Source organism: Accipiter gentilis, chromosome 14 (genome assembly GCF_929443795.1).
Source record: "Accipiter gentilis chromosome 14, bAccGen1.1, whole genome shotgun sequence".
Classification (NCBI taxonomy): domain Eukaryota; kingdom Metazoa; phylum Chordata; class Aves; order Accipitriformes; family Accipitridae; genus Astur; species Astur gentilis.
The window spans coordinates 31387239-31400359 of record NC_064893.1 but is presented as its reverse complement, the minus strand read 5'-3'; the positions used below and the strand labels follow the sequence as shown (position 1 = coordinate 31400359).

Below are 13121 nucleotides of genomic sequence, written 5' to 3'. Positions count from 1 at the left end.
TTTCTTGGGCTGTGTGTGGACAGGACAGAGGAAAAAATGAGCTTGGCTTTTCAAGCCTGAAGCAAGTTTCTTCCCCCTTTGGGAAACTGCCAGCAGCATATTTAAGGTCATAATCCAACTTTGGGGTAACCAGAGGCAAAATAAAATTGCAGTTTCCCATAAGTGCCTATAAAATAGCAAAGATGATAGCCATAATTTTATCTAAACTAGGTGAGTCCAGCTGGTATCTCATGGGCTTTAAACACCCTTTGAGTTTTGGGCCGGCCCCTGAATGATTTTAAGTCTTTCTAGTGCACTTGAGAGTTCATGGGAATCTCCGAGCTGTTCCCAAACTGCTGCTCCTACATCCAGGAGACTCTAGAGAGCTGCATCATTAGAAGATAGGCTGGACGGTCCTGGCCCAAACAGTGCTTCAGTACAGCCTTGTACCTTCTGTGCAAGTCCTGTCGATGTGTTTGCTCCCTCCCCCCAGCAGCAGAGCTGGTTCTTTCAGCAAAGCAAACAATGCTTAGGATAGCAGGTCCAGAGGGTATAGGGTGTATTGCCTATACCAACAAACCCTTGAATAATTTTTAAGTATTTTCACTTTTTCCCTGCATCCCTGTCACTTGAATAAGCCCAAACTTCGGTTAGCCTTCCCGGCTGAGCAGAGGCAGGGATCACAGCATATAATGCCCTGTTGGTAGGAAATAAATTTCTCTATTAGAAAATTAAATTCCTGCTGATCTCCAACACTGCTCTGCCTCGCGGCCTTTATAGTGTTTAGATGGCTTCGTAAATGATAGCAGATCTCCCGAGGGAAATGGCTGGGGAGCTAATGGTACATCTTTAATACACTTCACTCAACAGGGAAATTTGTGCTACGGGTGGGAGAAGGTCCCCCCAGGGCTAAAGCTGTCTGCCATGCCAGGATGCTGTTTGTGGGGAGCAGCAAGGAGGTTTGCCCACGATCATCAGTATGAGGTAGGCTAAGATAGAGTGGCAAGTCCTGCAACAGGCGAGGGAAAGCCAGGACTGCCACGAGTGTGGAGCCTGAGCCTGGGATAAGACTGTGCCTTACAGAGCATCTGGCTGACAAAAATGTCAGGCACTTGTTGAAGAAACTCAGTATTTTTTATGTCTGTTGCAAATACAGTCACGTCCCCATCATTCCAGTGCCCTGTTTCTCTGTTACAAAGCTGGAGAGCCAGAGCTGAGCTATGAAACTGAGGGAGGAGAAAAAAGCTGGGGTGGGGGGAAGCATTGTGGGCACAACAAATTAATTTAATTATGTTTGGGAAACTTAGGTTTGAGTGTTGATGTAGGCTACAAATAAAACAAGTTTGTCATTCTTGTCGGAGTGCTTTTTTTTGCCTGGATCACAAAGGCACCTGCTTATTAATTTAGCTTGATTGCTAATCTCAGCAATCAGCAATCACAGCAGCATGCGGTACTTAGATGTTATCAGGAGACACAAGCAGGAGCAAAGGGAACAGAGCAGCTCCAGTATCTGATGCTGCTGCACAGACACCTCTCTGCATCCCTGAGGTCTGAGCCCTGAGGTAAGATGTGATCCAGGAAAACCAAACAGGCCAGAGGCTGTGTGGGATGTACAGAGCACAAGCCTCACCAGGCATGTAACTGATCCCAATTTGGGAGAAGTTTAAGCAATGCAAGGCAATAATTTTACTGAAACATTCCTTCCAGGAAGCGGTTTTTTTTTTTCCTGGGAGCTGTATTCTGAGCACCATTCAGAAAGTCAGTGCTGGGCAACCTCTTGTCCCCTCTGAAATGTTATGTGCAAGAGCCAGCTAATTAACTGTACTACTGACCACCCCATTTACAGGGTTGTGGAGCAGGAGAGGGGCTGCCACGCTTGTGCTGCACCCAGGGATGTGCTGTTTGGTAGGGACCATGGACTATGGAGTTTTGCTAGAAAAAGTATTGCCAGCTACTGCCTTACACCCCAGCACCTTCTCCCTCCTTTCACATATCCCTGCTGTTTTGCCCACTGTGTGACCCAACCCAACACTTGGAGTAAAAAAAGGTTTGTGTGCATGAATGCTTGTGCATAGCCCATGTCTTCAGCTGAGCAAGGCTGGTGGCTATACGTGATGTACTAGGAAACCTCAGTCCTTCTGGAGCCAGAGCCTCAATTCCAGACACAAACGCTGCTTCAGTGCCAGTCTCATCCCTTATGTTTAGCAAGGATTGTGCCTTTCCTGGAATGCTAAGCAGCATTTGGGTGCGTGGGACTGAATAATGACATATCTTTGCAGCTAGGATGTTTCTGAAAGGCATCGGCAGCAGGAAGCGTAGGGATCAAGGTCAAAGCAGCGGCGCTCCTGAGAGCATCGTTGCCAAAGCACAAAAATTACACCGGGAGGGGAGAATCCTGACCACAAAAGTGCCAGGCCAGGGGGAACGGGGAGGTGAGGACTCAGCACCGGGCTGTTTAACGGCAGGATGCTCCGGGCTTCAGCAGGGAAGTTCTGCTGAACCACACCGCAGGGTGAAGCCTGCCAGGGCTCTGCACAGGATGGTACTGGGGTGGGAGAAGTCCTGATCCTCAGCTCTGGCACGGTGCAGTCTGAAAGCTCTATTTGGTGAAGCACAATGTCCCAGGAGCAGCCAGTGTCTGCTGCAGGGCAGCAAACTGGTGGGGGGCTCAAGCCAGTAATGGGGACTTCTCCAGCTGCCTTTGGCAGGCAATGGTCTTCCAGGTCACTGCCGTGACCGGAGTTTGCTTCTGAAACATAAATGATTTAAAGATATAAGGTCTGCTGTTGGAGGCCTCGCTAATGGCTGTGTGAATAAAAGGGGTTTCAGCAGCTTCTGGGGAGAAAACAGGCCAAACGGAGCAGAGAATGAGGCTTATTGTATCCACTGGCCGGAGTAACCAAAGATGTCTGAGAGGCAAAGTGACAAACGGAGACCTCCCGTGCAATTAGTCTCTTGACCTCTATGGTTCGGCGAGGGTTGCTGGGAAGGGAGCTGTGGATCACAAGGCCCCAAGGAAGGTTTCCTTGACAACACTTACTGAAGAAAAATGAGATTTCATGAATGCAGTGGGTATTAGCACGTGAGGTGCTGACTTTAGAAGAGGCAAGGACGTGGCTCCTAGCAGAACGAGCCCCTTGGTTAGGAGGGTGTGAAGTAGTGGCTCAGTCGACTGCTTTTTCAGATAAACTTAATTAAAGAGCTGTTACAACCATTAATATTTATTCAGAAATGCAGTCACTGTGGTAAAAGCATACTTATTGTTTAATTTTTCTACCCACAAAATCTTCTCCACCTTGAATAAGCACTGGCACAGAAGGGAATTTTCTGCTCACTGCTGATAGTTTCACCACACTGCAGCTTGGGTTTAGGATTCTTTAGATGCAGCATTGTTTCACCATTTACAAATGCAAAGCAATAGTATAGAAAGACTATGTATAATAATATAGTGTAACATCATGATACTAATAACACCAATACAATAATAATAAAGCAGGCAGGTGTTCAGTATTGCCAAACTTAAACTGTATGGAAGAACCAAAAATAAGGTATTTGTGTTCAAAACCTGAATAGATATATTTTTTAAATGATACATTTGAGACTTTTTAATTTCTTCCTGCTGTTTCAGCGAGCTGCACTTAAATTTTCATCCTTATATGATGTCTCATAGGGACAGCAGCACTGTGACTTTGTCCTGAACTCAAGCCATCAACCATTGCATGGCCAAAATACCTCAGGAAATCAATGCAAGTTTTTCCTCAGGAAAAGACCCGTGACCTTTTTCAGTGAAAGTCTTGGCCACTCCGATGGTGTTTGCACAGGAGACAAACAAAGAGCATCTTCTTAAAAAGCAAAGCCAGCTGGCAGGAAATCAAACGCTGAATCAACGCGTCGGGCATCAGCCCGGCAGCCCTGAAGATCACAGGAGCGCGGTGGTGACCGAGGGCTGCAGCTGAGGCTCGCTCTCAGTTCAGGCTAGAGAGAAAGTAAATATAGGGGTTTAAGTTGCAAATTTTGTCTGTGTTGAAGCTGCGGATACGCACGCGGGGGTCCAAGGCAGCTGTGTACACCACTGAACAAGGGCAGGGCAAGAGTTGGAGCAGTCTGCGAGGTTATGTGTTCTTATAGCAGTGAAAGACAAGGAGTAGTGAAAGAGTTAAGTTGCGTTTTTAACGGCCAAGTGGACAATTGTCTAGGTTTCTGTGTAAAATTTTTTTATTTATTTTTTTTTTCTCCAGGAGTATCTCCCTTAAGTCCTGGCTGGCCCATAGCAGTAGGATCAGCCTTTCCCATTTGCTCCATTCATGCATGCTTGTAAATTTATTTCTCACATTTAATTTTAAAAAGAAATCTCTTATTAAAGCTGAACTTGGAAAGTGTAAAAGCAGGTTTGCTAGCAGGAACAGATACATATGGTCATGTGTGTGTGTAGGCAGGACATCCTCTTTGTGTATCTGTACTGGTCATTGGGCTTTCTGAGTATCTTTCCTGCATCTGTACGAGTCACATCAACGTCTTGAAAGCGATATTAGTTATTTTGTGTCCCAACTGATTTCAGAAATGCAGTGAAAGACACAGATCCAACCAAATAAGATTAAAGGCTTTAAAAGCTTAATAAACTAAGAAGAGCAAATCTAGCTGATAACATGGCCTTGATAGTAGGCTATAAAGGATGGGGAATTAAAGAATTATAGGTAACTGACTTGTTCACCAGCATCCCTTCTTCCTTAGCAGTATGGAGGCACAAAGGGAAGAGGTTGAACTCTCCAGCTTATCAGCATGACAGGAGCAACAGAAGCCAAAAATGAGGGGATAGAAAAGATTTGAGGGACCAGAATTTAAACAAGCACCTCCCAGACCATCTTGAATCAGCTCAGAGTGTCCTGCTGGCATTGACATCTCCCAGTGACGCTGTCCTGCCAGAGGCAATGGAAATGCACCTGGAACGGTTTGAAGCCCCCAATAATAAACTGTTCCACATTTTGAGATATTTTCTAAGACCATTTTTCTATTCTGCAATGGGCTCTATCGGGCCACACTCCCCTCCAGCTCAGGTACAGCTTCCCTCCCTGGTGAAGTTTTAATGGTGTAAAGACCTTGAGAATGTCCCGTCGTGCTGGCTTACAAAGCCTTTCTTTGCTCACTGTGTGTGAGCTATGTGATAGGACTCTGTAAACCGCAGAACATCTTCTCTGCCTTTCTTATCTTTCTCGGCCATATAAATGAACGATGGCCCAACAGAGAGCTTTGGCTTGTTTTGTTTGCCTGGCTAACAATCGCTTCACATGGTTATTTGCTATTCCACTTTCACTCAGATCAGCAGAAATGTGGTTTATTTCAGGAGGGAAAAGTCTGCCACAACTATTCTGATTTTAGTACCACAACAAATCATTTAATCTAAAGAATGAAAGGTAAAAATGTTCTATGGGCTAGAGAAGAAAAAAAGAGCAGAAGGAATCCTATTTTTAATAAGAATAGTCATAAAGAAGAAAAATTTGTCCTCCCTGATGGAAAGGTCCTGTCAGCTTTGAATGGGCTGAAACCTGTGCCACAATCTGTGAAATTCCTCTTTACAACCAATATCTCTAGAATATAATAGCCTTTCTCAATAGAATAGTGTGAATCATCATAAAGAATGCTACAGCAAGGATATTACTCTGCAGAAACTTGGCGGCAGCAGAGAAAGATGGCATTTGCCCTGCTCAACAAGAGGGATCCAAGAGAGGTTCCATACAAGGGTGCAGATATATCAGTACCTGTAGGCAGGGGCAAACCCTGACCCTGCCATTTCTGAGCCAGACCGAAGGAACCAGGACTGAAGGTTACCACGACGTTCTTTACATCTCAACCCCAAATCAAGGCCAGCTTAGCACATACATCAGCCCTGTTTACCTGCAAATCTCAGCAGCATTTAATGGGGAAGCTTTGCACACAGACCTGTAGTGTAATGAGTGAAATGGTTGTTTATGTATTTGTTTTTAGCAAATATCTCCTTTGTTATGCTAGGTTCCTGGGGGAACAGGGACAAGCCCAGGGTAACTTCAGGCTTCATTTCTGATGGCTGGATTGCAGCACAGACTCACTACCTGCGTGTCAGTAACACAGCCTTAGAATTTCATCGGTAGCATTTACGCTTGTCATCAAGACACATCTTATGGAAAATTGCTTTCGTTTTTATAAATGAGGAAACAGCTTGCCTGAGCTCACACATCACACGAAGGCGTACCGACCCAGCTCCCGCTCCCCTTAGCTGAACCAGCAGACAGGCACAGCCGATCTCTGGACCAGCTGAGTCACGCCTGCAGCTCCCAGGGACACAAAACCATAAAAAGATGCAGAGAAAGTGGCAAAGGAACATAAATCAGGACAGAAACAACCTGGAGACAAGGGCAGTTGCAGTAAGGAAGAGGGAAGTATGACATGAAGCTAACTTCTGGGATCGTGGGGAAAAATCCAGTGTGGCTGGGGACCGCAGACCTCTCTAGGAGCTGTGCCCCAATCTGAAGTCAGTGTAGATTGGCAAGTCCATCTGCAGGACGGTTGGGTACCTCTCACTTCATAGACCAATGTCTTCCCTGGTCCAAAGAAGCCAGGAAACATCAGGAAGCTGTGGAAGGACAACCTTCCCCCCCTTTTGTACAGCCCTAATGGCAAATGTTCATTTGTGAGAAGAAAACGCTTTTCCAGACATGGATGTCTAAGTGGGAAAACTCATGGCGAAAGGCATGGGTGGGAAGGATCTGTCTTTATCCCCCTTTTCAGGGCCTGAAGGCAAGAGGTGAAGCTGAGCGGGGCGTTATCTCTGCGGAACACACCCCCATTGTGTCCCCTCGGCTAATTGATGCACTGTGGTGCTGGCTCCTGCGGCACATACTCCCGCGTTAATGTAACGCACAAAGCCAATTAAATGCCTGATTGGATGAAGCGGTCACAGTCAAGTGACCCATTGCCAACCAGTCAGGATTCAAAATTTCCAAATATCGTTAAGGTATGTGCGTTAATCCCCTCCTAAAAGATTAAGCGTTTAACCTATTACTGCTGTTTCTGATGAGATACAGAAAATCTGCTGTGCTTGGGGGGAGAGCAGGCTGAACGGTGAAATGAGCAACGCTTGCCCTGTTCCAGCCCCGGAGCCCCACGCGTGGCCGTGCAGCACATCTCACAGCACCTTCTAGGTGGTTCAGATGGATCAGAACAGGGCAGTGTGTGTTGCTTCAAAGGGAAGACTAATTATTTTGCAGAAGAGACAGATTTGGAGACTGCATCCATTCCCTCCCCACTCTCTCTGTCCCCCTTTGCCAATGAAGAGACATGTCAGAGACGGAAAGCTGCTTACCACTGCCCTGATTGATCTCCCTTAACCAGGGCTGCTATAAGTTTCTCTGAAATACAGATTTTTGTTGAACTTCCAAGGTAGTGTTGAGAATTGCAATACCTTCCTCGCCCAAGAGAGATGTGAAGGTGATTTCCCCACTGGTCCAGGAAGAAGGAGGAATAATGGTCATTTAATGCGTGTGTTTTCCCTCATCGTGTGGCTTGACTGGGACCTGCAACCACTCACTTCCTTAAATGCTTTAAGCCATTACAGAAGCTCCAGTGCTCGGTCCCCAGCTCCATTTAAAAGCCAAGCCAGGAAAAGATGTCACATAGCTGATGACACACAGTGGACTAGGATCACCCATGGTTAATGTTTAATTAGTTGTTAAATTAATATTGACTATCGATGGGAAATTGCAATGATTTATTCAGGTGAAGATAAATATGAAATGTCATAATGCAGTCCCAGCGTACTACTATGATATTTAAACACACTTTGAAATCTTACCCTGACAGGGAAATCTCCTGCTGTGCCTTAGCACTAGCAAAGCCGCTGGACAATGGGAGGAGGTTGGTTGCACTGCGTTAGTGAAGACAAGCAAAGAGAAGATCTCTCTGTGTAAGGGCAGGCACTGGGGAAAAACCTGCAGGAACTGTTCTGCCCACTCCACTGGCTGTTTCAGCTATAGACATAGTATTTAAAGGCTGTGGGGGATGTAAAGACTAGCATGCAATTGCATGTGTGCTGTGCTTTTTCAGCTGCATGCATAACACAGCAGTTTAGATCCAGGTGACCAGCTGTTGCCTGATACACAGATGATGGCTACAGATGAAAAGCACATTTTTATGCAAATATGATTTGAAAATCAGGCACAGCACTTCAACACTAATGGAGTTTTACTTCTAGAACATAGCACTAGCCTTGAACCATGTTATTAGCGCTGGAGAGGAAGACAGCCTGTCCTCCTGGAAAACCGATGTGTTTGCAGAATTTCTTTACTGGGTGGCAGCATTTTCTGTGGGGTTAAGGTGGGGGAGAGAGTTTCCTCCTCTCTCTCACTTTGATGGATGTGTGCTGGAGAGCAGAAACATGAGAGGTGTCAGGAATGATGGAGTGATGGTGAAGGCTCTGACAAATGAGCTCCTGAAAGTCCTGCTGCAGCCATTTAAGATGTTACTGTCCCGCTTCTGCCCTCTGCCAGGGCCACCTCCCCATTGCAAAGCGCACAGAACAGAGAACGTGCTCCCACATACACTGGAGCTCACTGGTCTGCATTAGCTTAGCCATTGGAGGAGATGGGATGAGTACAAAGTGGAAGGTGGGGGGGTGTAGACACATGTTCTGTCCTACTGACCTTGTTCAGAGGCAGTAAATTACTTTGGGAATGGAGTAACATCCTCAGCTGCCACAGTGATTTGCTCAGGAAGCATGTCAAAGCCTTGAGAATAAACATCATGAGTCCAGAAGCTGTAACTCCCCTTTTCCTTCTCTCTTCCAGCTCGCTGCATTAGAGAGGCAAGTGTTCGATTTCCTGGGATACCAGTGGGCCCCTATCCTAGCCAACTTCCTCCACATCATCATTGTTATCCTCGGCCTGTTTGGCACTATTCAATATAGACCTCGCTACATAGTGGTGGTAAGTAACAGCCATTTTTTTCGGAACCATTCGAAGCCTTTTGCAGCCTTTGCTCTGGCGGAATATGGCAAGCAATGAAGAACTGAGTAAAGCCCTTGGGAAATCAGGCGTTGTAAACAATTTTAGCAGGAGATGCTGTGCTTAGGAGTGCATTGTTCAGGGTGCTGCATTTTTACTGTACTGATGCCAAACTTGGAAAATTTCAGATAATTATTACTGGTACCAAAGTTACACTGAGACACTGCACAAGGGAGAGGGAGAGCTAGATGCTGGACAAATGCATGGCAGAAGCTCTTCCATTCCCTCCTAACTTCTGCCCCTGCACCTCTAATCAGGCAAGGGACTACCTGCATATGGGAAACAAAGAAAGGAGGAGAAAACGATTGCAGTGCTGACTCAGGGCATTTAACTGCACCCAGCTGGATCACATATATAGATATATAAACTAATTCCAGTGACTTCCTAATGTTTATTGCTTTTGTCTCTCCCTCCCCATTCCCTTCTAGTATGCCATCTGGACTGCAATTTGGGTCACCTGGAACATCTTTATCATCTGCTTTTACTTAGAAGTGGGAGGGCTCTCAAAGGTGAGTAGGAGCTTTATGGGTGAGCGCTCAGGCTTTGTATCAAAGGGGAAGGAGCTTAGCTGTGAGATAAGGAGGGGGTGGTGGTTAAGGGGGGGGCTGCCTGGGAGCAGGTCCTGCTCTCTTGCCTATGGAGAGGGCTGCCTTACCAGGGAATGGAGGAGTACTGCTTGATTGTAGGGTAAAGATGGGGAGCTAATGCTGATTTCTGGAGCACTTTGCTGGTCAGTGCAGGTGGTGGCTGGAATGAACCCTGCCCTCATAGCAGGTAGGGTGTCTTTGCTTTTTAAAGGTAAGAACAAGGCTGATTTCAGAGTCAGCCTGAGGGGAGGTGGGGGTTTGAGGGCTGCTTCCCAGTCATGGTGCAGAGGTGGCTGGGGAAGGCTGTGAGATAACTAGGTTACAGCTGATCCCCTTGTGATCTGATAACACCTTGGGAAGAAGGTGTGTGACTTGGAGGGGAAGGTCCTTGTGCAGCAGGGAGAGTGCTCTCTCTGCCAGCCTGTCCCAGGGAAGAGCTGCTGTAGGGACGCAGTCTGGCTGGCCTGACTTGGACCAAGGACTTTGCTGTAGCTCCAGACCTGACCAGCTCTCGGTATTTTTTTGCCTCCCAGTCCTGCCGAAGACCTAGTGCACGTTAGCAGCAGGGGTAGGTACCTGGTTGTTACCACACCAGGTAGAATATTTCCCGTTGCACCTTTTGGGAGAGGCTCTTCTCTCTGGACAGAGAAACCAGAGGGATGCTGGTGCATCTTCATCTCAGAGATGATGTGGCTTCCCTGTCTTAATTCTTCCTCCTTAAATACAGTGGTAGTTATTCGTGACTATTGGCCAGGGATGGTGCGAGCTAATCTGTGAAGTTCTCTGAAGACTAGATAAGCTAAATATTGCTGCCTTCTTAATGAGGGGTGAGTCAGAAATAATAAAAATGGGAGGCAGGCCCTAAATTAAGCCTGGGCTGTAAGCAATGAATTACTAAGTGTTGCTGTAGCTTAGCAGACTCAGAGTGATTATAGGATAGAGGTTCATTTCGGAGCACTCTACATCTGGCCTAAATTCCCAGGTCGTACATCTAAGTTGCAGTCATAATTGGAACTGCTCTTATGTTTTTTTTTTATCAGGCCTACAGCAAGTCATGAGTGACAGCTTAAATCCTTTGCAGATAAGAAAATGTAACTTCCTAATTCCTCAATTAATCTCCATTTCCTCTCTCAATTATCCACAGAAACTTTGAGGGAGTTCTTGCCCAAACCAGTGATTACTCATGGTCTGAAAGCTCAGCTTGAGATGATCTTGGTGTTGGCTGTGACCAACTAAAAAAGAATTTTAAGTAACTATTTAAACACTCCCTTCTGCGGAGGAAATATTGGCTTGATAAACTGCTCTGGGAGCTTCTCTGACAGCCAGTGTTTGCTTCCAGCCAGCTGATTACTTGTGTTTACTAATCCCAACCTGCCCTGCAACATGTTGAGTTGCTGTTCTGCAATTCAAATAGCGTGGCAAACTCCACTTCTCCACTACAGAGGAGCTTCGTCTCACAACCTCGCTCTGTGCTGTGGCTTGTTTTAGTAAAGCTGGCACACAGAGAACCTTTATTTAGCCTACAGGATGATTCTTGTGACTGGGGACTGTCTTATGGAATTGGGCTGCAGTATAAGTTGCTATCGGCTCAGTGGACTTCCCTCTAGAGCTGCAATGAGAAATTCATGCTGTTAGTTTGGTGGCAGCTGGCAAAAACAAGAGAGTATTTGTGCTCGTTTGGTGGTAAAATCCTCTACAGCCTTGCTGCTGTTCTTAATGAGTTATTTTCATTTAAAAAGGCTGTCTTGTAAGAAAACCTCATGATGCTGCTTTCTTTCCTCCTCCTCCCCTTTAACTGAAGTTATTTGGGTCTTTGTAATGGCAAAACAAACCCCTCACTTCCACATGAGAAGAAAAGATACACTTGAAACAGGAAATAAGGTTTCTGTAGGACAGCGTGGTGCTTCGAAGACTGGACTTGAGAGGAGTGTTGCTCTCCCGCTGCATCTCTAGAAACCTGATCCAAAGCCAGCCGACATCTGCAGAGTCTTATTGATCTCTGTAGTCTTGGGATCAGACCGCAGAAGGACACCCGGGCTTGGATGAACATGTGTTGAACAGACTCTTGGAGGGGGCAAGGGCAGGGCAGTATCAGCAGGGGGGGGTTTACAGCAGCGCTGCTGCAGAGGAGCAGGTACCTCTGTGTGCCCTCAGGGGTCTTGGGAGGAAGCTTTAGTTCCTAATAAGAAGTCAAAGCTTGTAATTAGTCTGGCAGTAAGCAGGTAGATTGCAAATATTAGAAGAGGAGCTTTGGTGGAGGGAGGCTGATGGAGCTGGTCAGGTAAAGACTAACTCAGTAACTACTAGACTAAGCATGAATATGCTGGAGAGTGTTTCAGAGAGGGCTGTGTTCCTGTGCAAGTCCCTTAAGTGGCTGATAGCTCTGAGGAAGGTCGTCAGGTGCTGTTTCCTCTGCGATTCCTGGGGAGCCTGTGGGAGAGAGCTGGGGGAGTGGGAAAGCAGCGTTCCTGCCGGCGCTGTGCTCGCCCCTCTGTATTCCCGACAAGGGCAGCCTGCCAGGGAGATCTCTGTCAGCAGCTAGCTAATTTATAATGACAAAATGCAGAAAGGGCAGTAAGCTAGAAAGGAGTTTGTTAACTGGGTGGCTGGTAATGACAGCCCAGCGCAAATGAGACAGGAGATAACTCAGGTGGGGTGAGAAAGGGGGCAAAGGATGCAAGTGTTTCTGCTGTAACAAGTTCAGGAAAAGCCTGAAGAATTGGAAAAAATTAGGATATGGTTGTGGTCACTTATTGCAAATAATTCTTTGTGCTCTGGTGCCTAGATCTGATCTCACAGTGGTGAGGGAGTGCAGGATGCGAGCAGGGAAGTGCTGTGCAGTGCAGGGCTGAGGTGAGCGTGGGCGCTTGTTCTTGTGCCCCCCTTGCTTTGGGCACCTGCCTGATCTAAAAGCAGAAACCAGGGGCACCATGGCTATGGGGTGTGTGAGGTAAGGTCCCACGTCAGCCCGTAAGCAATTTGGCAAAGGGGTTAGGAGACTATCTCTTAGTTATAAACTCTATGTTATCAGTAGAATATGGGCTGATAGGTGCATGGTTGTTGAACTGCAGTTTGGGGGCTGGCTGTTTGCTTTCCTTTACCAAGCAATCACTTCTCCACTGACTCTTTCCTCCATTGGGTTGTCGGCCCACCACTTCTCACCCTTTCTTTCCTCCTGTCTTTCACATAATTTCCTAAAGTGTTCTTCCTCCAGCAGTGCTTGCTCTCTCCTAGCCATGGAAACCCTGAGAACGGCTGTTCTGGCCAGCCCTGCTCAGGGTAGTTACAACTACTTACTAACCAGCTACCTCCTAACCACTAGTTATAACTACACTGAATCCTTTTTTTTTTTCCAAAAGGAAAATGTTCTTTCCTGCTCTGTGAGTCTATTCTCTACTTCTTGGAAGAGCCAAACTGGCCTGATTTCTATGTTTCTATCCTGTCATTTTTTTATCTTGCAATCTTTTCTTAGTAGGAGTAAGAGTGTGAAATATGGCACAGCAGAACTTCATTAGGTGGCCAG

At 46.5% G+C, this 13121-nt stretch overlaps 1 protein-coding gene across 2 annotated transcripts in view; it reads left to right on the top strand.

Moving 5' to 3' along the window:
- Positions 1–13121, top strand: part of NKAIN4 (sodium/potassium transporting ATPase interacting 4) — a 53601-nt gene that overhangs the window by 16819 nt on the left and 23661 nt on the right. For both annotated transcript variants that reach the window (XM_049817347.1, XM_049817346.1), the window contains exons 2-3: positions 8796–8933; positions 9440–9520. In XM_049817347.1, the coding sequence (XP_049673304.1) occupies positions 8796–8933; positions 9440–9520 (219 nt within the window). The remainder of the gene's footprint in view (positions 1–8795; positions 8934–9439; positions 9521–13121) is intronic.